Below are 24,531 nucleotides of genomic sequence, written 5' to 3'. Positions count from 1 at the left end.
TGTCTGAGCTGAAAGTTCACCTCCTGTTATAACCTTCCTTTCCAAGAAAAAAAAATATAATAATAATAATCCTGGTCAGAACATTCTCTTACCTTCACAAGTAGGCGGAGGACTCTCAAACTGGAGATGAGAGTTGAGCTTACAGGTAAGCTCACTGTTGCCTACCAGGGTAAATCCAGGGAAGCAGCGATACTTCACAATGTCTCCTGGACAAAATAATGATTTAATACGTCTTATAGCAGATGTGACATTATCAACATCTGATGGAAACCTACATTGGATATTAAGGGTATTGTCTCTAGAGACATAACAACAGTTATATTACATAACAGCCTGTGTAATAACCAGTGTTTTGTTCGAGACCAATTCACGACTGGAGCAAATAAAGTCCGAGTCAAGACCAAGACCGGAGGGTGGGGCGAGACCGAGTCAAGACCGAGACCGGGAGGGGGGCGAGGGGTCCAAGACCAAGTCCAATTCAAGACCATGGTTGTAATTGTAATTGTGTCAAATCGTCACCATATTAAGAGGTCAAAATGTCCAGTATTTCTGTGTTCATATTTCAGAACAACATATGGATTCTTTAGACATTCAGAATGGTGAGAAAATGCATGCTGAGGTCAAATAGAGAGCCCCTCATAAATTACCACTAACCCGAACAGGTCTATAATAGATCAAAAGCCATGTTACAACTTCCCCTGGTCTCCCCTTACTAATAATGAGCGTGCAACTTCCAAACAATGTCCCCCGCTCTTCCCTACCAGCGAATCAAGGAAATTCTGATTTGCGCGACAAAATTTGAGAATACTTTTCTACGAAAGTAAAGGACAATAATGTTACGAGTAAAGTAGTAAGCCCATGTTTCAATAGGCAATAAGATAGTCATGTGTCATGAAGGAGTGTGGATATTTGGTCTGGCAAAGAGGTTTTATGGGCTGACTGAATGGGAGCTGATAATTATGAATTTTTCACTCCGCTAGTCTCGGTTGGTCTCAGCAAGAAATGAGTCCTCATTGTCCGAGACCAAGTAAAAATGTATCTGACACCGAGACAAAAACCGAGACACTCAATATGTCTCTCGAGACTGGACTCGAGACCGAGACTGGTCTTTAATACTACAACACTGGTTATTACTCTAACATGGTTGTCCAAAAACGGCAGCATTGGTGACAATATGTACGTAACACATTTCAATTAAATATACCCTTCAACCCTCAGCAAAAATGAGGATCACACACCACCACGGTACAGTAAATCCTCTTTGATTCAAAGTCACATAGGAACATGTTGAACTGAAACAAGTAGCGGATCACTGCCTGACGTTCCACTGCAACTAATAAATGATGAATATGTGGATAACAAAGTGTTTATCATCTCCCTGGTTCACACTAACCTATTTCATAATCTTGATCTTCATATACTATTTCAGCTTCTTCCACTGTTGGGGGAGGTGGGCATTTCTTCAGACGATAGGCTGGAGGAGAGAAAGAAAAAAAGGTATTTTGCCAAAACTGTTTGCAAATTATGGCTACAACATAGAAAAATTATCCCTCAAATCACATTATTTCACACTATCATTTTATCCATTTGAAAAACATCATAATCAAATGTCACCCACAAGGGATAGGTTATACAACAAAATAAAGGGATATATAAATACAAACTGCAACACTAAAATGTACTACACTTACCCAATCTCATAGTAAAAACATGAGAATTCTTTATTTCTGATATATTTTTAAACAGGGATTCAGCAAGCCTTAACAGTATTGCATTTTAGCTACAACATGTTACAACATGAAGAGAAACTAACCATGGAAATTGAGGACAAAGAATCCACTTGTGGAGAAGTCACTGTGAAACTTGATAAGGACCTGATTGAAAGAACTGTAGGCTGACTCTAGCGCTGTATTACCACTGAAAATCCCAAGTTGTGGGTAGCTCTGCTCAGGGCCATCCCTGGAAGAAACCAGAAGGCATTGAAAATGCATTACATTTATAATGCACACGTTAAAGAGTGCAATAATGTCTAGCATTTCAGTGTGTCTTGGTTGAATTGATTTGTTCTCAAATCTATAGCAATATTTGTGCTCACTTTCAGATAAAAGCATTAAATTCAGACTGTTGAATGAAAAAGCAAAAAATTATGGCTTTACTGACTACTGGCCTCTTTTAATGGCTTCGAATAGTAGTAACTTATATAACTCACAGAGGTATGTATTGTGGCAGAAAGTGTGTATTTTCCCCATTGATATACAGTGTTTTAATCCACTTTCAAGTGCTGCAGATTATTCTATTGTGACATTCAAGTGCATCTTCACTAGTAAAGGGAGTTAAGGCAACATGTACTGTACAGTAATATGTTTATATTTTTCCTGTCTTGCTGTATTCTTAGTATAACTCTGAGTCTTCCTATGCTGTGACGTAAATGGTAGTTCTTCACAGAAAATACATATCAGCCAATGGATTAACCGACGGGTGTTGTGAAAACCATTATTCCCTTACCATACAGCAATGTAATCCGTGACAGGCTCTGTCTGAAGCAGGGTGAAGTTGATATAAATGCCATGTCCATGTGGCACGATGATGAGCCAGGTGCAGTCCTGTGAGTTAGGGTACTCATTTGGGTATTCAGGCGAGAATATGGTGCCATTCTGAGCTGTCATGTTGTAGCCACATGGAGCTGCATTAGAAGGGAAGAGGGAGCAGTATTATCACAGTGTAGCATATAGTGGGAATAGATGTTAAGTGGATTGGTCTCGGTAGCTTTGCTTAGCTTTGTCTGCTAACAATTTAAGAGCATTACTTCACCAATTGAACCTTCATTTAAAATATTTGCTGGTAAATTCTGTATACTCTACTACTTGTAGATAAAATATGAGCAGCAAACATGAGTTTTGACTGTGTTGACAACAGAGTAAACCTCACACTTTATTGTACTATCATGCTGTCTCTTTCCCTGTTTTCCGGGATTAGTAAATTCTGCACATTGAGCTTTGAAACTAAAAGGGAAAAGTGGCAATGACTTTAGATACTTCAACAAGAACTGAACATACCAAATACACTGCAAAAACCCACAATCATGATGCTGAAAGGTGTGGTTGAATGAGGGACCCCAAGTGGGATTATTCCAATTTTTTAAAATATACATTAATCATATTTTTTTTAAAGTATTTTTAGTACATTTAAAAAAAATCTAAATTGGAACCATTTTAAATGCATTTATTGCATTGTCAATTTTCTTTGTATTTTATGAGCATTTAAGTATATTAAACACACTTAAAATTATCTAAATTGGGACACTTTTTTGTACTTAAGTATTTTCTTAGTATAGATAAAGAGCAAAACAAATATACTTCAAATACACCTCAGGTAAATATTATGTATATTTCTCATAAATTAGAATTGTACTAAAATGTTATTTGAAATACAATTCCTGTATTTTCTTAAAAAAAAGTATTTATATTGTATTTCAAGTATACTTTTACAAATACAGTCATACTAATTAAGCACATCAGCTATTGTAATTAGCCATGTAAATGTTACCTTAATTGACCAAGGCATCTTCTCAACCAATGTCAACATGCGATTTACAAAGCAGTTGTAGCTGGACCAACAATTTACTAATACCACTTTTGATAACTGTGCACCATGGGCATTTCACGCTTTAGTTATTCATATTATGGTAATAAGTACACATTTCACTAAAATGAAATGTGTAATTAAAAGTACACCATTATTCAGTTTGAAAATGAACATCAAAACATTTGAATAAGCTAAATATGAGGAACAATATCCTATTATAAATCAAAACTACACATGCAGAAAAGGATTCTGGTAATATGCAAATGTTGAGCTCATGCATTTTTGAAAGTACACTTTAAATATATTGTGTGGACATTTAAGTTAAATACACTTTTTTGAAAGTATACTTAAGTATATTTTCTTGAGATATGAAAACATTTACTCTCAGGAAGCATGTTCCTCAGCTGTGCATGTTTCGTTATGTGGAATAAACTATTGTTATCATTGTCAACTTTCTCTGCACTCTTCTGCACAGGAATTCAGAAAGTACTGTACTTAAACTCATTATTGACACTGAAACTACAGTGCCTTGCAAAAGTATTCATAACCCTTGGATTTCTTCACATTTTATTGTTTCAAAGTAAGATAAAAAGAAAAATGTCAACAATCTACACAAACTATTCTGTCAAAGTGGAAGATTTCCATTTTTTAATTTTTTATTTGATCGATAGAAATTAAATAACTGAAATATACTCATTGCATAAGCATTCGGGAATTTATTCAGACTTTATTCAGACCACTTGACTTTTCTAAATTCTGTTATGTTACAGCCTTATTCTAAAATGCATTAAATAGTTTTTTCCCCCACATCAATCTACACACAATACCCCATAATGACAAAGCAAAAACATTTTCTTTTTTTAATTTAGCAAAAAAATAAAGCAAAACTTAAATATCACATTTACGTAAGTATTCAGACCCTTTACTCAGTACTTTGTTGAAGCACCTTTGGCAGCAATTACAGCCTAGAGTCTTCTTCGGTATGATGCTACAAGCTTGGCACACCTACCTGTATTTGGGGAGTTTCTCCCATTATTCTCTGCAGATCCTCTCAAGCTCTGTCAGGTTGGATGGAGAGCATCGCTGCACAGCTATTTTCAGGTCTCTCCAGAGATGTTCGATCGGGTTGAAGTCCGGGCTCCGTCTGGGCCACTCAAGGACATTCAGAGACTTGTCCCGAAGCTACTCCTGTGTTGTCTTGGCTGTGTGCTTAGGGTCGTTGTCCTGTTGGAAGGTGAACCTTTGCACCAGTCTGAGATCCTGAGCACTTTGGAGCAGGTTTTCATCAAGGATCTCTCTGTACGTTGTTCCGTTCATCTTTCCCTCGATCCTGACTAGTCTCCCAGTCCCTGCCACTGAAAAACATCCCCACAGCATGATGCAGCCACCACCATGCTTCACCGTAGAGATGATGCCAGGTTTCCCCCAGACGTGACACGTGGCATTCAGGACAAAGCGTTCAATCTTGGTTTCATCAGAACAGAGAATCTTGTTTCTCAAGGTCAGAGTCCTTTAAACTCCAAGTGCGCTGTCATGTGCCTTTTAATGAGGAGTGGCTTCAGTCTGGCCACTCTATCACAAAGGCCTGATTGGTTGAGTGCTGCAGAGATGGTTGTCCTTCTGGAAGTTTCTCCCATCTCCACAGAGGAACTCTGGAGGTCTGTCAGAGTGACCATCAGGTTCTTGGTCACCTCCCTGACCAAGGTCTTCTCCCCAACTTGCTCAGTTTGGCCAGGCGGCCAGCTCTAGGAAGAGTTTTGGTGGTTCCAAACTTCTTCCATTTAAGAATGATGGAGGCCACTGTGTACTTGGGGACCTTCAATGCAGCATTTTTTGTACCCTTCCCCAGATCTGTGCCATGACACAATCCTGTATCGGGGCTCTATGGACAATTCCTTCGACCTCATGGCTTGGTTTTTGCTCTGACATGCACTGCCAACTGTGGGACCTTATCTATACAGGTATATTTAATCAATTTTAGAATAAGTATGTTTTAGAATATTTTATTTTGTATACTTGCATTATTATTTTCACTCTGTCAATAAATTCATTATTGTGTCACAACAATGTTGTTGATCCATCCTCAGTTTTCTCCCATCACAGCCATTGAACTCTGCAACTGTTTTACAATCACCAATGGCCTCATGGTAACATCCCTGAGCAGTTTCATTCCTGTCCTGCAGCTCAGTTCAGAAGGACGACTGTTTCTTTGATGTGTTTGGGTGGTTTAATACATAATCAACTGCATAATTATTAACTTGACCATGCTTAGAGAGATATTCAATGTTTGATTGGATATTGTGAACGATCTACCAATCACTGCTCTTTTATGAGGCTTTCGAAAGGCTCCCTGGTCTTTGTAGTATAATCTGTGCCTGAAATGCAATACTTGACTGAGGGACCTTACAGATGTTGTATGAATGAGGGACAGAGGAAGGGTTAATCATAACAAAAATGATTACAAACCCCTATTATTTCACACAGAGTCTATGTAACATATTCTGTGATTTGTTAAGCCAAATTTGACTCCTGAACTAATTTAGGCGTGCTTAAACAAAGCGGCTGAATACTTATGAAATTACTACATTTTAGTTATCCAATTTGACATTAGAGTATTTTGAGTTCATTGTTGACAACAAATCACATTTAAATAAATTTTAATCCAACTTTCTAACACAATACAATTTGAAGAAATACAAAAAAAACATTGAATATAAAGTACACTTAAGTCTGTTTAGAATGTAACGATATTATATTTATAGTATACTTCAGATATAATAGAAAAATACATCTCATATTTGAAGTATATTATTCAATTTTTTTTGTATATTTAAGTATAGTATACTTGTAATATACACTGCTCAAAAAAATAAAGGGAAACTTAAACAACACAATGTAACTCCAAGTCAATCACACTTCTGTGAAATCAAACTGTCCACTTAGGAAGCAACACTGATTGACAATAAATTTCACATGCTGTTGTGCAAATGGAATAGACAACAGGTGGAAATTATAGGCAATTAGCAAGACACCCCCAATAAAGGAGTGGTTCGGCAGGTGGGGACCACAGACCACTTCTCAGTTCCTATGCTTCCTGGCTGATGTTTTGGTCACTTTTGAATGCTGGCGGTGCTTTCACTCTAGTGGTAGCATGAGACGGAGTCTACAACACACAAAGTGGCTCAGGTAGTGCAGCTCATCCAGGATGGCACATCAATGCGAGCTGTGGCAAGAAGGTTTGCTGTGTCTGTCAGCGTAGTGTCCAGAGCATGGAGGCGCTACCAGGAGACAGGCCAGTACTCAGGAGACGTGGAGGAGGCCGTAGGAGGGCAACAACCCAGCAGCAGGACCGCTACCTCCGCCTTTGTGCAAGGAGGAGCAGGAGAAGCACTGCCATAGCCCTGCAAAATGACCTCCAGCAGGCCACAAATGTGCATGTGTCTGCTCAAATGGTCAGAAACAGACTCCATGAGGGTGGTATGAGGGCCCGACGTCCACAGGTGGGGGTTGTGCTTACAGCCCAACACCGTGCAGGACGTTTGGCATTTGCCAGAGAACACCAAGATTGGCAAATTCGCCACTGGCGCCCTGTGCTCTTCACAGATGAAAGCAGGTTCACACTGAGCACGTGACAGACGTGACAGAGTCTGGAGACGCCGTGGAGAACGTTCTGCTGCCTGCAACATCCTCCAGCATGACCGGTTTGGCGGTGGGTCAGTCATGGTGTGGGGTGGCATTTCTTTGGGGGGGCGCACAGCCCTCTATGTGCTCGCCAGAGGTAGCCTGACTGCCATTAGGTACCGAGATGAGATCCTCAGACTCCTTGTGAGACCATATGCTGGTGCGGTTGGCCCTGGGTTCCTCCTAATGCAAGACAATGCTAGACCTCATGTGGCTGGAGTGTGTCAGCAGTTCCTGCAAGAGGAAGGCATTGATGCTATGGACTGGCCCGCCCGTTCCCCAGACCTGAATCCAATTGAGCACATCTGGGACATCATGTCTCGCTCCATCCACCAACGCCACGTTGCACCACAGACTGTCCAGGAGTTGGTGGATGCTTTAGTCCAGGTCTAGGAGGAGATCCTTCAGGAGACCATCTGCCACCTTATCAGGAGCATGCCCAGGCATTGTAGGGAGGTCATACAGGCACGTGGAGGCCACACACACTACTTAGCCTCCATGTTGACTTGTTTTAAGGACATTACATCAAAGTTGGATCAGCCTGTAGTGTGGTTTTCCACTTTAATTTTGAGTGTGACTCCAAATCCAGACCTCCATGGGTTGATAAATTGAATTTCCATTGATTATTTTTGTGTGATTTTGTTGTCAGCACATTCAACTATGTAAAGAAAAAAGTATTTAATAAGATTATTTCATTCATTCAGATCTAGGTGTCACGTCCTGGCCAGTCTAAGGGTTAATTGGTATTGTAGTTTGGTCAGGACGTGGCAGAGGGGTATTTGTTTTATGTGGTTAGGGGTGGTGTGTTTGTTGTAGGGCAGTTGATTTAGGTATTCCGGGGTTTTTGGGCACGGTTTGATTTTCATGTATTCTATGTTGAGTCTAGTGTGTCTGTTTCTATGTTTGTGTTCATTGGGGTTGGGACTCTCAATTGAAGGCAGGTGTTGTCTATTTGCCTTTGATTGAGAGTCCCATATACGAGGGTGTGTTTGTCTTTTGTGGGAGATTGTTGTGTGCACTGCATTTGTTTGAGCCTGCCACACTGTTGCCATTGTGAGTATTGTTTATTGTTTTGTTTTTTTCTTCAAGTGGATACCTTACCTGTTTTTATCAGGAATAAACATGAGTGTCCACAATCCCGCTGCATTTTGGTCCTCCTTTCCTCAACACAACGAAATACGTGACACTAGGATGTGTTATTTTAGTGTTCCCTTAATTTTTTTTAGCAGTATATTAAAATATGTTTTTTAAATCAAGTGGAACAACTCAGAAATCTTTGGAGGTATTGACTGATTAAGCTCTCACTGCACAAATCAGAAGCAATTTAGAAGATGTCCCAGTAGTGTGGGTCTGTCACGTCCTGGCCAGTATAAGGGTTAATTGTCATTTTAGTTTGGTCAGGACGTGGCAGAGGGTATTTGTTTTATGTGGTTCAGGGTGGTGTGTTAGTTAGGAGGGCGTTTGATTTATTATTTCCGGGTTTTGAGTTATGGTCTATGTTGATGTATTTCTATGTGTAGTCTGGTTGATCTGTTTCTATGTTGAGTTAATTGGGGTGGACTTCCAATTGAAGGCAGCTGTGTGGTGTTGCCTTTGATTGGAAGTCCTATATTAGTTGGGTGTGATTGTCTGTGTATTTGTGGGAGATTGTTCCGTGTTTAGTGTGTGTAAACCTAACAGGACTGCCAGTGTATCGTGCGTTCGTTTTTTTGTTATTTTGTATGTTCGTTTTGGAATTTATTAACCTGTTAGGGCTAGGGGGCAGTATTTGCACGGCTGGATAAAAAAAATGTACCCGATTTTAATCTGGTTACTAATCCTACCCAGTAACTAGAATATGCATATACTTATTATATATGGATAGAAAACACTCTAAAGTTTCTAAAACTGTTTGAATGGTGTCTGTGAGTATAACAGAACTCATTTGGCAGGCAAAACCCTGAGACATTTTCTGACAGGAAGTGGATACCTGATGTGTTGTATTACCTTTAAACCTATCCCATTGAAAAACACAGGGGCTGAGGAATATTTTGGCACTTCCTATTGCTTCCACTAGATGTCACCAGCCTTTACAAAGTGTTTTGAGTCTTCTGGAGGGAGATCTGACCGAACAAGAGCCATGGAACGATGATGGCCCATTAGACACCTGGCGCGCGAGTTCATGTTGGGTACCCTCGTTCCAATACGTTATAAAAGAGTATGCATTCGTCCACCTTGAATATTATTCATGTTCTGGTTAAAAAAAGGCCCTAATGATTTATGCTATACAACGTTTGACATGTTTGAACGAACGTAAATATATTTTTTCCCCTCGTTCATGACGAGAAGTCCGGCTGGCTTAGATCATGTGCTAACAAGACGGAGATTTTTGGACATAAATGATGAGCTTTTTTGAACAAAACTACATTCGTTATGGACCTGTGATACCTGGAAGTGACATCTGATGAAGAGAATCAAAGGTAATGGATTATTTACATAGTATTTTCGATTTTAGATCTCCCCAACATGACGTCTAGTCTGTATCGCAACGCGTATTTTTCTGGGCGCAGTGCTCAGATTATTGCAAAGTGTGATTTCCCAGTAAGGTTATTTTTAAATCTGGCAAGTTGATTGCGTTCAAGAGATGTAAATCTATAATTCTTTAAATGACAATATAATATTTTACCAATGTTTTCTAATTTTAATTATTTAATTTGTGGTGTTGACTTGACTGCCGGTTATTGGAGGGAAACGATTTCCTCAACATCAATGCCATAGTAAAACGCTGTTTTTGGATATAAATATGAACTTGATAGAACTAAAAATGCATGCATTGTCTAACATAATGTCCTAGGAGTGTCATCTGATGGAGATTGTAAAAGGTTAGTGCATCATTTTAGCTGGTTTTATGGTTTTGGTGACCCTGTCTTTGAATTGACAAAACATTACACACAACTCTTGTAAATGTACTGTCCTAACATACTCTAAATTTATGCTTTCGCCGTAAAACCTTTTTCAAATCGTAAAACGTGGTTAGATTAAGGAGATGTTTATCTTTCAAAGGGTGTAAAATAGTTGTATGTTTGAAAAATTTGAATTTTGACATTTATTTGGATTCAAATTTGCCGCTCTTGAAATGCACCTGCTGTTGATGGAGTGCACCACGGGGGGGACGCTAGCGTCCCACCTAGCCCATAGAGGTTAAAAGTTCAAAATGAACTATCTCAACTCTGCTGCATATTGGTCCTCATTTTCCGATGATGATTTCGCCATATCGTCCTCCGACGAAGAAATCCCTGACAGAATCTCCCACCAAACCAGGACCCAGCAGCAGAGGAAGGAGCAGAGGAATTTCGAATTGGACAAACGAGAGAGATGGACTTGGGAGGAGATTTTGGGGGGAGAAGGCTCCTACACTTGGGAGGAGATCCAAGCAGGAAAAGATCGCCTTCCATGGGTACAGGTGGTAAGCGAGAGAGAGGAAAGGCGAAAGGCTGGTATGGACCGGGAACGTTTCCGAGGATCACGACAGGCGTTGAAGCACGAGAGGCACCCCCAAGAAATGTTTTGGGGGGGGCACACGGGTAGTTTGGCTAGGCCTAGGAAGAGCCGGAAGCCAGCTACCCGTGGTTTTATGGAGGAGCGTATGAGGTGGAGAGCGCCATGTTTCGCTGAGGAGCGCACTCTCACCCATACGCACGCACAGTCCGGTGCGCGTTATTCCAGCCCCTCGCAGGTGCCGTGCTAGAGCGGGCATCCAGCCTGGTAGGAGGATGCCTGCGCAGCGCATCTGGTCGCCGGTACGCCTCCGAGGACCAGGCTACCCAACTCCCGCTCTACGCACGGCTACCATCAGGCCCCTGCACAAACCAGTCCGCCCTGTACAAGCACCCCGCTCGTGCAGGGCTACTAGTTCCATCCTGCCAGGACGGGTTGTGCAGGAGGTAAGATCAAGACCGCCTGTGCGCCTCCATAGCCCTGGGTTTCCAGCTCCTGTCTCTCGTGCGGACCCGGAAGTGCGTCAGCCCAGTCCGACTCGTCCTGTTCCCGCTCCCCGCACTAGCCTGGAGGTGCGTGTTCCCAATCTGGTACGTCCAGTACCAGCACCACGCACCAGGCATCTAGTGCGTAAACCCAGCCCGTCAGTCAAGAGTCGCCAGAGCCGCCCGTCAGTCAAGAGTCGCCAGAGCCGCCCGTCAGTCAAGAGTCGCCAGAGCCGCCCGTCAGTCAAGAGTCGCCAGAGCCGCCCGTCAGTCAAGAATCGCCAGAGCCGCCCGTCAGTCAAGAGTCGCCAGAGCCGCCCGTCAGTCAAGAGTCGCCAGAGCCGCCCGTCAGTCAAGAGTCGCCAGAGCCGCCCGTCAGTCAAGAGTCGCCAGAGCCGCCCGTCAGTCAAGAGTCGCCAGAGCCGCCCGTCAGTCAAGAGTCGCCAGAGCCGCCCGTCAGTCAAGAGTCGCCAGAACCGCCCGTCAGTCAAGAGCTGCCAGAGTGGCCACACTTCCCGGAGATGTCAGAGTGGCCACACTTCCCGGAGATGTCAGAGTGGCCACACTTCCCGGAGATGTCAGAGTGGCCACACTTCCCCGAGCTGCCAGAGTGGCCAGACTGCCCCGAGCTGCCAGAGTGGCCAGACTGCCCCGAGCTGCCAGAGTGGCCAGACTGCCCCGAGCTGCCAGAGTGGCCAGACTGCCCCGAGCTGCCAGAGTGGCCAGACTGCCCCGAGCTGCCAGAGTGGCCAGACTGCCCCGAGCTGCCAGAGTGGCCAGACTGCCCCGAGCTGCCAGAGTGGCCAGACTGCCCCGAGCTGCCAGACTGCCCCGAGCTGCCAGAGTGGCCAGACTGCCCCGAGCTGCCAGACTGCACCGAGCTGCCAGACTGCCCCGACTGCCCCGAGCTGCCAGAGCGGCCAGACTGCCATGAGCTGCCAGACTGCCCCGAGCTGCCAGACTGCCCCGACTGCCCCCCGGCGATGCCAGAGTGGCCCGACTGCCCCACGGCGATGCCAGAGTGGCCCGACTGCCTGGAACCGCCAGAACCGGAGCCACCTCCAGATATAGGTGGGTTGGAGAGGGGGGGTGTAGCACAGTGCCGTCGTTGACGGCAGCCACCCTCCCTTCCCTCCCTTTAGTAGGGGGGAATTTTTGTTTTGTTGTTGTTTGGGGTTGTTTTTTTTAAGGTGCTTCCGGGGTTAGCACCTTTAAGGGGGGGGGGGGTACTGTCACGTCCTGGCCAGTATAAGGGTTAATTGTCATTTTAGTTTTGTCAGGATGTGGCAGAGGGTATTTGTTTTGTGGTTCAGGGTGGTGTGCTAGTTAGGAGGGCGTTTTATTTATTATTTCCGGGTTTTGAGTTATGGTCTATGTTGATGTATTTCTATGTGTAGTCTGGTTGATCTGTTTCTATGTTGAGTTAATTGGGGTGGACTTCCAATTGAAGGCAGCTGTGTGGTGTTGCCTTTGATTGGAAGTCCTATATTAGTTGGGTGTGTTTGTCTGTGTATTTGTGGGAGATTGTTCCGTGTTTAGTGTGTGTAAACCTAACAGGACTGTCAGTGTATCGTGCGTTCGTTTTTTGTTATTTTGTATTTTCGTTTTGGAATTTATTATAAGTTCAAAATGAACCATCTCAACTCTGCTGCATATTGGTCCTCATTTTCCGATGATGATTTCGCCATATCGTCCTCTGACGAAGAAATCCCTGACAGGGTCTTAACTGGAGCAGTTTTCAAAGTCAGTTTTGGAAAACATTTTTCGTGCAGAGTTAAAACAAAAGACTTCACTTCAAAAGCATTATGATAAATAGGTAATGGCTGGATAGAATTCTAGTGTAGGGCTAAAACACTTCCTAACAAATACATTCTAAAATAGTTCGATAAACTGTAAAGCAGAGAAGTCATTTATGCTTTTGGTGAAACATCTGAAATGTATCATATTAATTCATGCTCACCCTCACACCGGGGAAAGGGATGATTCCATTTTCTGTTGATTCCATGTTGGCATGTGAGCACAGGATGTCCAATCAGAACGTAACCAGGAAAGCATTCAAAAGTTATTGATTGGCCAGCATTGTAGTCATTATTAATAATATATCCATTAGGGAATTGAGTAGGGTCTTGGCAATTCAGCAATTCATATGCTGAGAGACAGAGAGAGAGAGAGAGAGAGAACATAATTATAACAGGAATATACGTACTATCATCACAACAAGACATTTTCAAACAAATTCTGTGGTCTCTCCACAGGTGACTCATCCCACTTAACCTTTTGAGACAGTACTGGAACACATGCCACCTGACACATTTCCAAGCATATGTATTTCAAGCATATGCCAACAACAAAGAATGGCTATCAGGAAACCATCAAGCTTTTCTATTTCAACCTAAAAATACATTACCGTTCAAAAGTTTGGGATCTGAGAAATTTCAAATGATCAATTAGCCTTTTAAAACGCTAAACTTGGATTAGCTAACACAATGTGACATTGGAACACAGGAGTGATGGTTGCTGATAATGGGCCTCTATACACCTATGTAGATATTCAATAAAAAATCTGATGTTTTCAGCTACAGTAGTCATTTACAACATTAACAATGTCTACACTGTTTTCTGATCAATTTGATGTTATTTTAATGGACTTTTTTCTTTGCTTTTCTTTTAGAAATGTCCTTGTTTTTGAGTGACCCCAAACTTTTGAACGGTAGTGTACATCAGCGTTACTCCAAAAGCTACTGAATCTTGATAAAGCTGATAATTGACGATCACAAGTTGACATATACAATAACGTTGCCGGACGACTCAAATTGAATTATTCCGCTGTTCTATGTTAGCTACAGGCTTCAGTCTGAGAGTGCCATCGTTGAAGTCGTTTGTGGTAACGCTAAAATGAGGGGTGTTAAATAAAAGTAATCAGTGATTGGATCATCTCTAACCAATCAGAGTATAAATGCCAATGAATCATTTTCAAAACACTGCTTTACCCACGTGTGTTCTGGCTCTGGCCCAACCCATCGGTTTCTGGGATCAATCAGAACGGTTAGAATGTGTTTGCGTTCTAGAAATCTTCGGGGAGGTATTCAGATCCAGACTCATTGTGGAGACTAAACCGGCATTTGGCCAGAGAAAGGAGTTTGGGTAGTCAGGCAACAATGAACTAGCCTGTAAGCAGCAATTGTCAAATGAGATGTAGTATTCTAGCCATATGGTTGTTTTAGTCTACTAAGAGGAGAGGAGGGAAAGCCAGAATATGAACCCTCTGGCCTAGAAGTTGGAGAAAAAGACATACAGGGTTATCTCTTGTAAGGTGGAAGCCATACACTCAACATCTAAATGCCACTCTCCATTAATTCTGAATGCTTTATCCAGACGGGTGTAGCCACATAATGGAGTAACCTCTCAATGATCCTAAGTGGGCAGATTCTCAGATATTTTAACTGACAGGCACTTAAGTCCTTGAATCTGACATTCCATCTATTTTGCATTTAACATTTAATCACTCTTGAGTTGCTTCCTAAAAAGAAAGCTAGACTATATCAACAGCAGATAGATAAAAACGGTGACGATAAGGATTTCACATCGGTCTTTTCCATAGATTGTTTTCCAGATGTGGCACAAAATCCCCCAAAACAACAACCAAGTACCAAAATTGCCAATTGAAACCAATAGAGATCTAGCTCGTTTAGAAGAAACGGAGCTAGACAGATAGGGAATTAACTGTTTCACATGGTTGATGAAAACAGAGTATACCACACCTTGGTAGGCCAGTTTGAATCCCTGCCTGTTTTCGGAGTGGTCACTGTAGAAGTGGATCATGGTCTCATGTGTTGTACTCAGCAGGTTGGGCGGCAGCTGACTTCCGCTGAACTGTCCAATCAGAGAGCTGCTGTGCTGCGGCCCATTTCGCACCTCTAAAAAATCATGGTTGTCTTCAGAGGAGAAGTTGAAAAACTGAATATGAGCACCTGTAAAACACAGAAATATTATATGAGGTATACTGTATGGACAAAGGCTTACGGTTGTTGGAGCTATGTTCATTTCATAATTAAAACATGCATCAAAGTGTTAAATGGTTTAAGTCCCATTAACCTAAAGCGTTAACTGTTAACAGAAATTGTGGCACGTGTGGACATGTGTTGTAATCATTTAATGCATTTAGCAGACATTAGCATGGCTCATTTGATGTGATTTATTTTCACCTATTGTGCTAGCCTATTTTTGTCAAGCTACATCATATCGGCATGTTGAGAGAAACTATTCAACTCATAATTTGTTATGATGGTACAAATGATTCCGCAATATAACATTAAGATCAGCTCATGTTTTGCCAGGGGAAACACAGAAGTGGGAAATGATTATAATCAATTTCAGTCTGTTTTTCTGGTAAGTTGTGTTCTGTTAGTTCAAGGCCTAATGCTAGAGGAAAGCATTTGCCACTTGGTGATCCTTAGGACAATCCATTGAAGGATAATCTTGTAGTTATGCATCCATATACCACTTTCTTACAATGCGTTATTCTACCCACTCTGTCTGTCCTAAAAGCTAAAATCAGTGTCTGCAAAAGCATTTTTTGTGTCTTATAAAAAATATTGGTCCCTGTAAACAACACAAGCGTATGCATTGTTGGTATACACACAGTACAAAATTATTGCTTTTATTCTTACTTGGAGTGGCTGCTTGATAAGGCAGAAAATTGCTTTTGTGTATCTCGATGTGTTACAATATTTTTCTTAGGTTGGGTAAAGAATATTTTTGTGCTCAGAGCCTGAATAGCTGAATAGCTTTTTAAATCACACACAATTACCTAACATCTGGACTGGTTACTTTGTTCTGGAGTCATTTGAACTATGAAGAACCACCAATATGTGGTCTGCAAACAACAGCTCTCTTGTATATTACTTTACAGATTTAAACTCACAGCAAAGGTAAAAAATGTAGATAAATTAAGCAAGAGGATAACTACATACCTGCTATCCATTTTCCTAAGGACTACCTTTTGTTAGTTCCAACAAAATACAAAAAAATAAAGATACTATCGCTGACCTTGTTAACATTATCGTTACCATAGCAGGTTCCTCACCATATCCAACTGGCAAAAGAATCCTCCATGTACAGTCCATGTTACCAGGGTAGTTGCCAGGGAATCCAGGACTTAAAATAACATTGGTCAAGTCATGTACTGTTCCACCACACTTTGCTGGAAAGGAAAATGCACATAATGCGTGGTACACATTGTAAAATTGTGCAGACAATGAATAGCACTGAAACTGTCAAAAAGAGCCTGGAATGTGACAATTTCAAAGTAAAAGTTCTTACCAATGCAGAGTGGGGGAGGGTAGTTCCAGCGCCGCACGGTTCCTGGCATACATGATATATGGGAGTGGCCCTGGAAAAAAGGCAGGAGGTTTCTCTCTAAGCACACTGAACTCAGAGACAAATCACTGTTTGCCTCTGCTACTGAGTTTACCATGCATACACATGACCCAGCACACATCTCTGCACATTTACTTATTGAATAAAGCTTAGCATGTTGACATAGCAGTGGGAATACAGCAGACATGATTCTCTAAAAGGCAAAAGCTCTCACCTGCAGCATGTATCCCGGTTCACAGCTGAATGACACCACTTCGTTGACCATGTACCTGTCCCCTGTTTTGATCCCGTTGGCAGGCACCATCGGCTCTGGACAGGTGGTGAGACCAACGGCTGGATGAAGCAGAGCGAGAAAACAGGTGTCATCATGTCTGGTTAGATGGAAGATTTGATGTTGCACATCACACAAATGTTTGGTCTTTATTCCTCAGTTTGGTGATCATGTTTTGAGACTTATGTGTTTCAGAGTTGCACAGTACTTATCAAATCTGGAGCAACAAAAGGCAAACACATTGGAGAATTTTGCAAAGCCAATTGGATGTGATTATTGAATGCTGTGAACAGGCTCTAGTATAGCCTATAGCTAATTAAATAGAAAAAAAGTAGATTGGTTTTGTCATGATGACATAATGATTTTAGTAAGTTTAAGTGTTGTATATTCAAATAATTTGTCATTTGGATCAAGGGCGAAACAGTACAGACGGGGGTCCTCCCACTGATTTTTTTGTTGTTGACATTTTAAAACGCATTTCCTGTAATTCTACACAGTTTGACATTACTTATTATGCCTCTGAGGGGTATTATATGGAGGGGTATATGGGAGTAATATGGAAGGGTATTTTGAAAACACAGTATAAGTGGAAGGATAAGTGGAAGGCTGTCCAACAGATATCTTTTGGGGAAAACGGCTAACTTCCTGCATTTCAACACATTTGGCCATGGGGCAGAGAGAAAAATGTGCTGTTTTATAGCTTATCTCATGCTATTCTTCACAATTTGCAATGAGGATGATAGAACATTTAGCAGATTTAAAGTTAATTTTCTGATACTCCACACATTGTTCCATGAGGCTGAGAGAAAACGTTGTAGTTTTAAAGTAACTGTCCAGTGAAAATCTCACTTTTAAAAGTTTATATCCTGCCAAGGCAGCAGCTACTCTTCCTGGGGTCCAGCAAAATTAAGGCAGTTGTACAATTTTAAAAACATTACAATACATTCACAGGTTTCAGACCATTCTGTTGTTGGGCTAAGCCCACACCATTCCAACACAGAAAATGTGCTTTTTAACATAGCTTTTCTTCCCAAAAATTGTAATTATTTCACTCATATTATAATTAATTATATGTCATATTTCATAGAAATCTGGAAACACTGGTTGACCTTTTGAAAAAATAAGAATAAATAAAAAATTACGGCTTTAAACTGTATAACTGTTTAATGCACCATCATACCAAGGTCATTTAATGCTTAAAAACAAAACAAAAGTGGATGAATATGTCACGTCCTGACCAGTATAAGTGGTTATTTGTTATTGTAGTTTGGTCCGGGCGTGGCAGGGGTGTGTTTGTTTTGTGTTATCGGGGTTTTGGGTATGGTTCTATGTTTTTGTATTTCTATGTTTTTCTGTGTTGTGTATTTCTTTGTGTTGGCCTGGTATGGCTCTCAATCAGGAACAGCTGTACATCGTTGTTGCTGATTGGGAGTCATACTTAGGTAGCCCTTTTTCACCTGTCTTTTGTGGGAAGTTGTTTTTACATAGCGGTGTTTAGCCTGCAATACTGTGTGTTCGTTCGTGTTCTTGTTTTGTTGTTAAATGTTCAATAAAAGTTAAAATGAGCACTCAACCCGCTGCGCCTTGGTCCACTACCTTTGACGACGGCCGTTACAGAATAAGATATTTGGCTACAGAAGTGACATTTCTTATTGATCCTTACAGAACCGTCCAAAAACGAATCCTGTGAAATGATGTCAACACATACTGGAGGAGTTACTAGCTAGCTACAAGTGGCTAGCTTAGCTAACGAACTAACTACAATACGTCGGTCGGGGTGCGCATGACCCGAATGACAAAATGATGAACCACCAAAGGCACACCCCATTTCTGTTTGAAAATTGAGAAAGAGGAGGAGTTCAAATCAAATCAATAAAATGTTATTTGTCACATGCTTCGTAGACAACAATTGTAGACTAACAGTGAAATGCTTATTTATGGGTCATTTTCCAACAATGTAGAGTTAAAGATAAAAAATAAAACATTTAAATAGTGACACAGTGAATAACTAATAAAACATAACGAGTAAAATAACCTGGCTATATATAGGGAGTAGAAAATAACATGGTTATATACAGGGAGTACCAGTACAGAGTCAATGTGCAGGGGTTCGAGGTCATTGAGGTAGCTATGTACTGTACATATAGGTAGGGGTAAAGTGACTAGCAGCAGCGTATGCGGTGAGTGTGAAAGTAAGTGTGTATGTGCATGTGTAACAAACTTTAAGTCACTCTGGATATGAGCATCTGCTAAATGACTAAAATGTCAACGTAAATGTGTGAAACATCAGTATGCATGTGTGTGCATGTTATATGTGCGTGGGTGTATGTAGTGTGTGTGTGTGTACTGTATGTGTGTGTTGGGGTGTAAGTGAGTGTGAGTGTGTGGGTAGAGTCCAGTGTATGTGTGTGAATAGAGTCAGTGAAAAAGAGTTGCTGCAAAAAGGGTCAATGCAGGTAGTCTGGGTAGCCATTTGATTAGCAATTTAGCAGTCTTGTTTAGAAGTCTTGTGGCTTGGGGGTAGAAGCTGTTGAGGGTCCTGTTGGTTCCAGACTTGGTGCATTGGTACCGCTTGCTGTAGCAGAGTGAACAGTCTGTGGCTTGGGTGGCTGGAGTCTTTTGCAATTTTTTGGGCCTTCCTCAGATACTGCCTAGTATAGAGGTCCTAGATGGCATGGAGCTTGGCCCCAGTGATGTACAGTACGTGGATCGTTTTTCGTGCCCACTAAAGCTAATTTCCTGCAATTCTACAGATTTTGCCATTGCTAATAACGTGTTCTTATGCTATCTGTGGGCCCCTGACCTCCAATAATATATTTTTTGATTTTAAATAAATAATTGGGGGGACACGAATCGACCTGTTCTGAATATTGTAGGGGACATGTCTGCCCATCCCCCGTGACAATTTCACCTATGATTTGGATGGATAAACCCACAGTCGTGGAAAGGTAATGCTGATAAATGACTACAGTTGGGGTACCCAGGTGCACAGAGTATTGACAAAATGATGAAGCTATAAGTGCCATTTTTGCTGTGTAACCTTTGTCTCTATGCTTTTGAATTTAGAACGCAAAAACGGTATTGTTAAAAAAATCTGAAAACAGCATTACCACTGATCTGTGTTATGGAAATACATATTGTAATTAAACATCTTTAAAGCATCTTTCAATAGGTTAAAACTGTGCACACTGCAGTATGAGGCGGCGAGAGAGCATGTTGCCATGACAACCACGTTAGTCAAGCCAATGAAAGGAGAACCTGTATAAATTCGCCTTGTTTGGATGTACGACTCAGCAGGTGGCACTGTGCCGTTGTGAGTGTGTGTAAAACTGCCTCATTGTTTCTCTCCCTATCAATAGCAAAGCACTTTCACATGCAATGCTTAGTCCTACAATACCAAACACGAAAAAAGGTAAACTGTTTCAAACAGGGAAGCCCAAATGGCTGTTGGGGGATGGGGTGAGACTATGGAGATTAAACATTAGCTTTGGTTCCTGGAGAATTCACAGCAGAATTCGGAGCAAGTTACTTTCAATAGATTTTAAGGAGCATGTGCTCATGTTCAGGAGGGGGTGAGTGGAGATTAATACAACTGATGAGAAACCGTTTGAACCACAAAAGGAAAACTGGGTATTTATTTAAATGCTAAGGCATCAGAACACTGGCTTATACCAAACTACTAGCACATCATTTATTTTTATCAATATCACTTGTTAATTCCAATTCCATCTAGCTGACACTCACATACTCACATACCAACCATTTTAAATGTTTTTCTGCCGAATAAATCAATAAAATGCCACATGGCCATATTCTCTCAGATGATAAATGATAACCCTTGAGCATAAAAAATCTGACATTTTCTCCACAACCACAGAGGACTGATCCAGGCAGGAATTCAGCCTTCAAGATCTAGAAAGTCGAACATTTGATACACTTGTCTCGTCACCCGAGCTCTAACTAATTCACCATCTTAATGGGTGATCAAAACACGTGCCATGAATCTCCCAACTGCATAATAGCTTTGGCACTTTGCAACTATTGCGCACAAGACAGATTCAGTCTAGGATCATTAAGATGCAGCCACAGTCATCCGATGCTAAACATTAACAATTAACCTACAAGTTTCCTGCAATTCTACAGCCATCTCCGTGCAAATATAACAAGCTGCTCTCGTTCTGACAGAAAGTCAGAAAGCTTTTTCTTTTTAATAATGATATCTATTTTTAAAGTACATGTAGCTCTGGAAATAAAAGCATTTGTACAGTGTATGTCCTTTATATACATTTTTCCCCTCTTCTGCAGAACATTGCAGAAATGGCATGGCTTTATTCTCAGCAGGTCTTAGTTTTCTCCAAGTCTATTAGCAAGGTTGGGCTGAGGTTTTTGCCAAGCATTTGCACATGCCTCCTTGGTCTGAACCTGCCTGTTCTGCATTCTTTTATCTTTATTTGACCAGGTCATTTTCATTTATACATGTAACAGCCACCTGGAAAGGGAAGTGTTGCTATGGAGAGATGAAGGGTTAAACAAGTCAATTCAAAGATAGATAATTTGGTTGCTGTTGCCATGTTTGAAGGAGGTTTCAGGTTGGCAATTGAGCCAGGACTCCAAGGTTAATACGCCTAATCTAGCATGTAGGTTTGTGTTGTGGGGCGTGTACCCACTGGGCACAGATGTCAATTTAACATGAAATGACATGGAAACACCATTGATTCAACCAAAGTGTGCCCAGTGGGTAGTGACCAGAAGGAGTCATGACCTTCGTTAAATATCTCCTCTCCATATACAGTGGGGTCCGAATTTATTGACACCCTTGATAAAGATGAGCAAATATGATTGTATAAAATAAATAACTTAAACACTGAGCTATGTTGTATGCTCAAAAAGATAGTATAAATGAATATAATTTCCCTAATACAATTGCTCAGAGAAAGAGATTTGGTTTAACAGTAATACTTTTTTTTCTCAAAAAGCTATGAGTAAAAATTATTGACACCCCTGTTTTCAATACCTTATGAGGATAACAGATAAAGATATCTTAATTGAAAATTACTAAAAGTGAAAATTACCCAGTAAAATACTACTTGCGTAAAAGTCTTAAAGTATCTGAATTTAAATGTATTTAAGTACAATGGTGGAAAAAGTACTAAATTGTCATACTTGAGTAAAAGTAAAAGTAAATGATGTGTGTGTATATATATATATATATATCATATATATATATATATATCATATATATCATATATATATATCATATATATCATATATATATATATATCATATATATATATATTATTTTTTAAGCAAACCAGATGGCATGATTTAAAAAAAATATGTTTTATTAATGGACAGACCGGCACATTTCAACACTCAGACATAATTTACAAATGGAGTACTTTAAAGTATTTTTACTTAAGAGCTTTACACCACTGACCATTCCACCATACAGAATCCTTTCAGATCCTTGATATCCTTCATCTGCACTTATGGACTGCCCTCTTCAATTCAGGCGTTTACATTTGTTGGATGACATGAAAATATAGCTCTTTGGCCACGCACACCAGTGGTGGGTTTGGCATCAAAATGAAAATGCATGAGCAGAAATGCATGAGCACAATGCTAGTCGATATATAGGGGGGTCTGAAATATAGGGGGCAGGTCAATACGGCTGCTGGCCTCCGTATTAAGCTACAGCTCATACAGCGGTGAGAGAAATAATCTCTCGGGTCAAGATAAGAGACTGAAAACCCTCTTTATGACAGACCAGAGCCTGGTTTCCCAATAGCGATGGAATTTAGGCTTACAATTATTTTAACGATGCATCTTTCCTACAGGGAGCACTGGTCTTGGGTCAGCTTCTCCATTCAAATATTTCCTTAACATTGTAATTATTTCACAATACAGATGACGGATCAGCTCTTAAAGATATTACCACTTACGGCTGCAAATATTGAGGCGGCTTATCATAATGCTTACCCAATAAAAATGCACAAAACCGCAGATTTCGTACATCATTTCGCACGTCATCCTTAAATATACTTAGACAAATTACAGACAGTAGCCTACAAGTAGAAAAATAGAACTCAAATGATTGAACATGAAATGTATTTCAACATGCAGTCATCTCAGTTTTCATTAGAAGCATATTTTTATACGTCGCTTTGTTTGTATCAATTGCAAAGACAGAGTTGGATAAACCATGTTATTTTATGTTTATTGGAGACCTTCACTGTATAGAGTGTCGTGGGAGGGCAAAAAGCATCTAGCGATGCACTTCGCTGTTCTATGAGTGGTCTGAGGCAGGTCTTACTTAGCCTTAAGATGTTTTTTGAGAAACCGAGAACAGGTTATTTAGTTGTAAAGCGCAAATACAAATTTGGTAAGTTTCCTGGTTAGATCTACTGTATATCACATAACACACTGGCTGCACATAGGGGCTATCCTTCTAAGTGGACTGAGAGAGGGGAAACAGACAAATTGGTATCCCCCTGAGAGGACTTTGAGATAGTGACAGAGGAATTGGAGGTGTTAAGAATGAATAAGGTGAAATGGTATACATCATGATATGCCACAGCAGCTAAAGGGCACTGTTTCTTCTGTTGAGACAGAACCAGGTGAGGCAAGCGGACACAGAGACAGAGGATCTCTGATGCTATCAGTGTCCACACAGCGCAGATTGGGAGCCCATTTTGGAATACAAATAAGGAATTCACATCAGGCTCCAGCAGTCAGTGGTAAAAATCTCCAACTCATCTAAGAGTCAGTGTTAAAAATATGTCTCCAACCCATCTAAGAGTCAGTGTTAAAAATATGTCTCCAAACCATCTAAGAGTCAGTGGAAAAAATCTGTCTCCAAACCATCTAAGAGGCAGTGGTAAAAATCTGTCTCCAACCCATCTAAAAGGCAGTAGTAAAAATCTGTCTCCAACCCATCTAAGAGGCAGAAGTAAAAATCAGTCTCCAACCCATCTAAAAGGCAGTAGTAAAAATCAGTCTCCAACCCATCTAAGAGACAACGGTACAAATCTGGATCCAACCGATCTAAGAGGCAGCGGTGTCTCCAACCGATCTAAGAAACAGCGGTAAAAATCTGGCTCCAACTAATCTAAGAGGCAGCGGTAAAAATCTGTCTCCAACTAATCTAAGAGGCAGTGGTAAAAATCTGGCTCCAACCGATCTAAGAGGCAGCGGTAAAAGGTGGAGACATAAGATTTTAAATCGGCCAGTTTTCTATGTATTTATTTTTGGGTTAACAACATTTCGGTTGTAATGCATTTGTCGTTATGTTGTAAAAAGGTTGGCACTTCATCTAGCAACAAGGGTCTGTGTATGTGTAGATTATGTATTATTTGATCCTGCTAAAGTACATTGGTTTATACAGTACAGTAGAGATTCAAGAGGGGGCAGTTCTTTGGTCTACTGTCTTTTGTTGTCCAAGTGAAAGTAGTTGAGAGGGATGGCATCCAAAGGCAAGCTGACAACCTTCCAAAGGCTATCATTTTCCCTTAGACAGGTTACTGTATTCAAATCAGTCTTACTCAGTAGGCTACAGTAGTGAGTTAATAGACAGGTGGACAGAATGCCAACTATAATGACAGCTTTGGTTACTTTTCTTAAGCTTTTACATATGTCGAAAATGCACAAACCTCA

General features: G+C 40.9%; 1 protein-coding gene across 1 annotated transcript in view; it reads right to left on the bottom strand.

Moving 5' to 3' along the window:
- Window positions 1-24,531, bottom strand: part of LOC106612532 (CUB and sushi domain-containing protein 1) — a 556,683-nt gene that overhangs the window by 62,467 nt on the left and 469,685 nt on the right. The window contains exons 38-46 of the mRNA XM_014213739.2: window positions 16,822-16,940; window positions 16,551-16,620; window positions 16,315-16,431; window positions 14,990-15,199; window positions 13,189-13,377; window positions 2,506-2,683; window positions 1,814-1,959; window positions 1,394-1,474; window positions 93-206 (exon numbers count right to left, since the gene is read on the bottom strand). Coding sequence (XP_014069214.2) covers window positions 93-206; window positions 1,394-1,474; window positions 1,814-1,959; window positions 2,506-2,683; window positions 13,189-13,377; window positions 14,990-15,199; window positions 16,315-16,431; window positions 16,551-16,620; window positions 16,822-16,940 — 1,224 coding nt within the window. The remainder of the gene's footprint in view (window positions 1-92; window positions 207-1,393; window positions 1,475-1,813; window positions 1,960-2,505; window positions 2,684-13,188; window positions 13,378-14,989; window positions 15,200-16,314; window positions 16,432-16,550; window positions 16,621-16,821; window positions 16,941-24,531) is intronic.

The sequence above is a fragment of the Salmo salar genome, chromosome ssa01, assembly GCF_905237065.1.
Source record: "Salmo salar chromosome ssa01, Ssal_v3.1, whole genome shotgun sequence".
Classification (NCBI taxonomy): Eukaryota; Metazoa; Chordata; class Actinopteri; order Salmoniformes; family Salmonidae; genus Salmo; species Salmo salar.
Note: the sequence above shows the minus strand (reverse complement) of the source record. Positions and strands in the feature narration are given on the sequence as shown.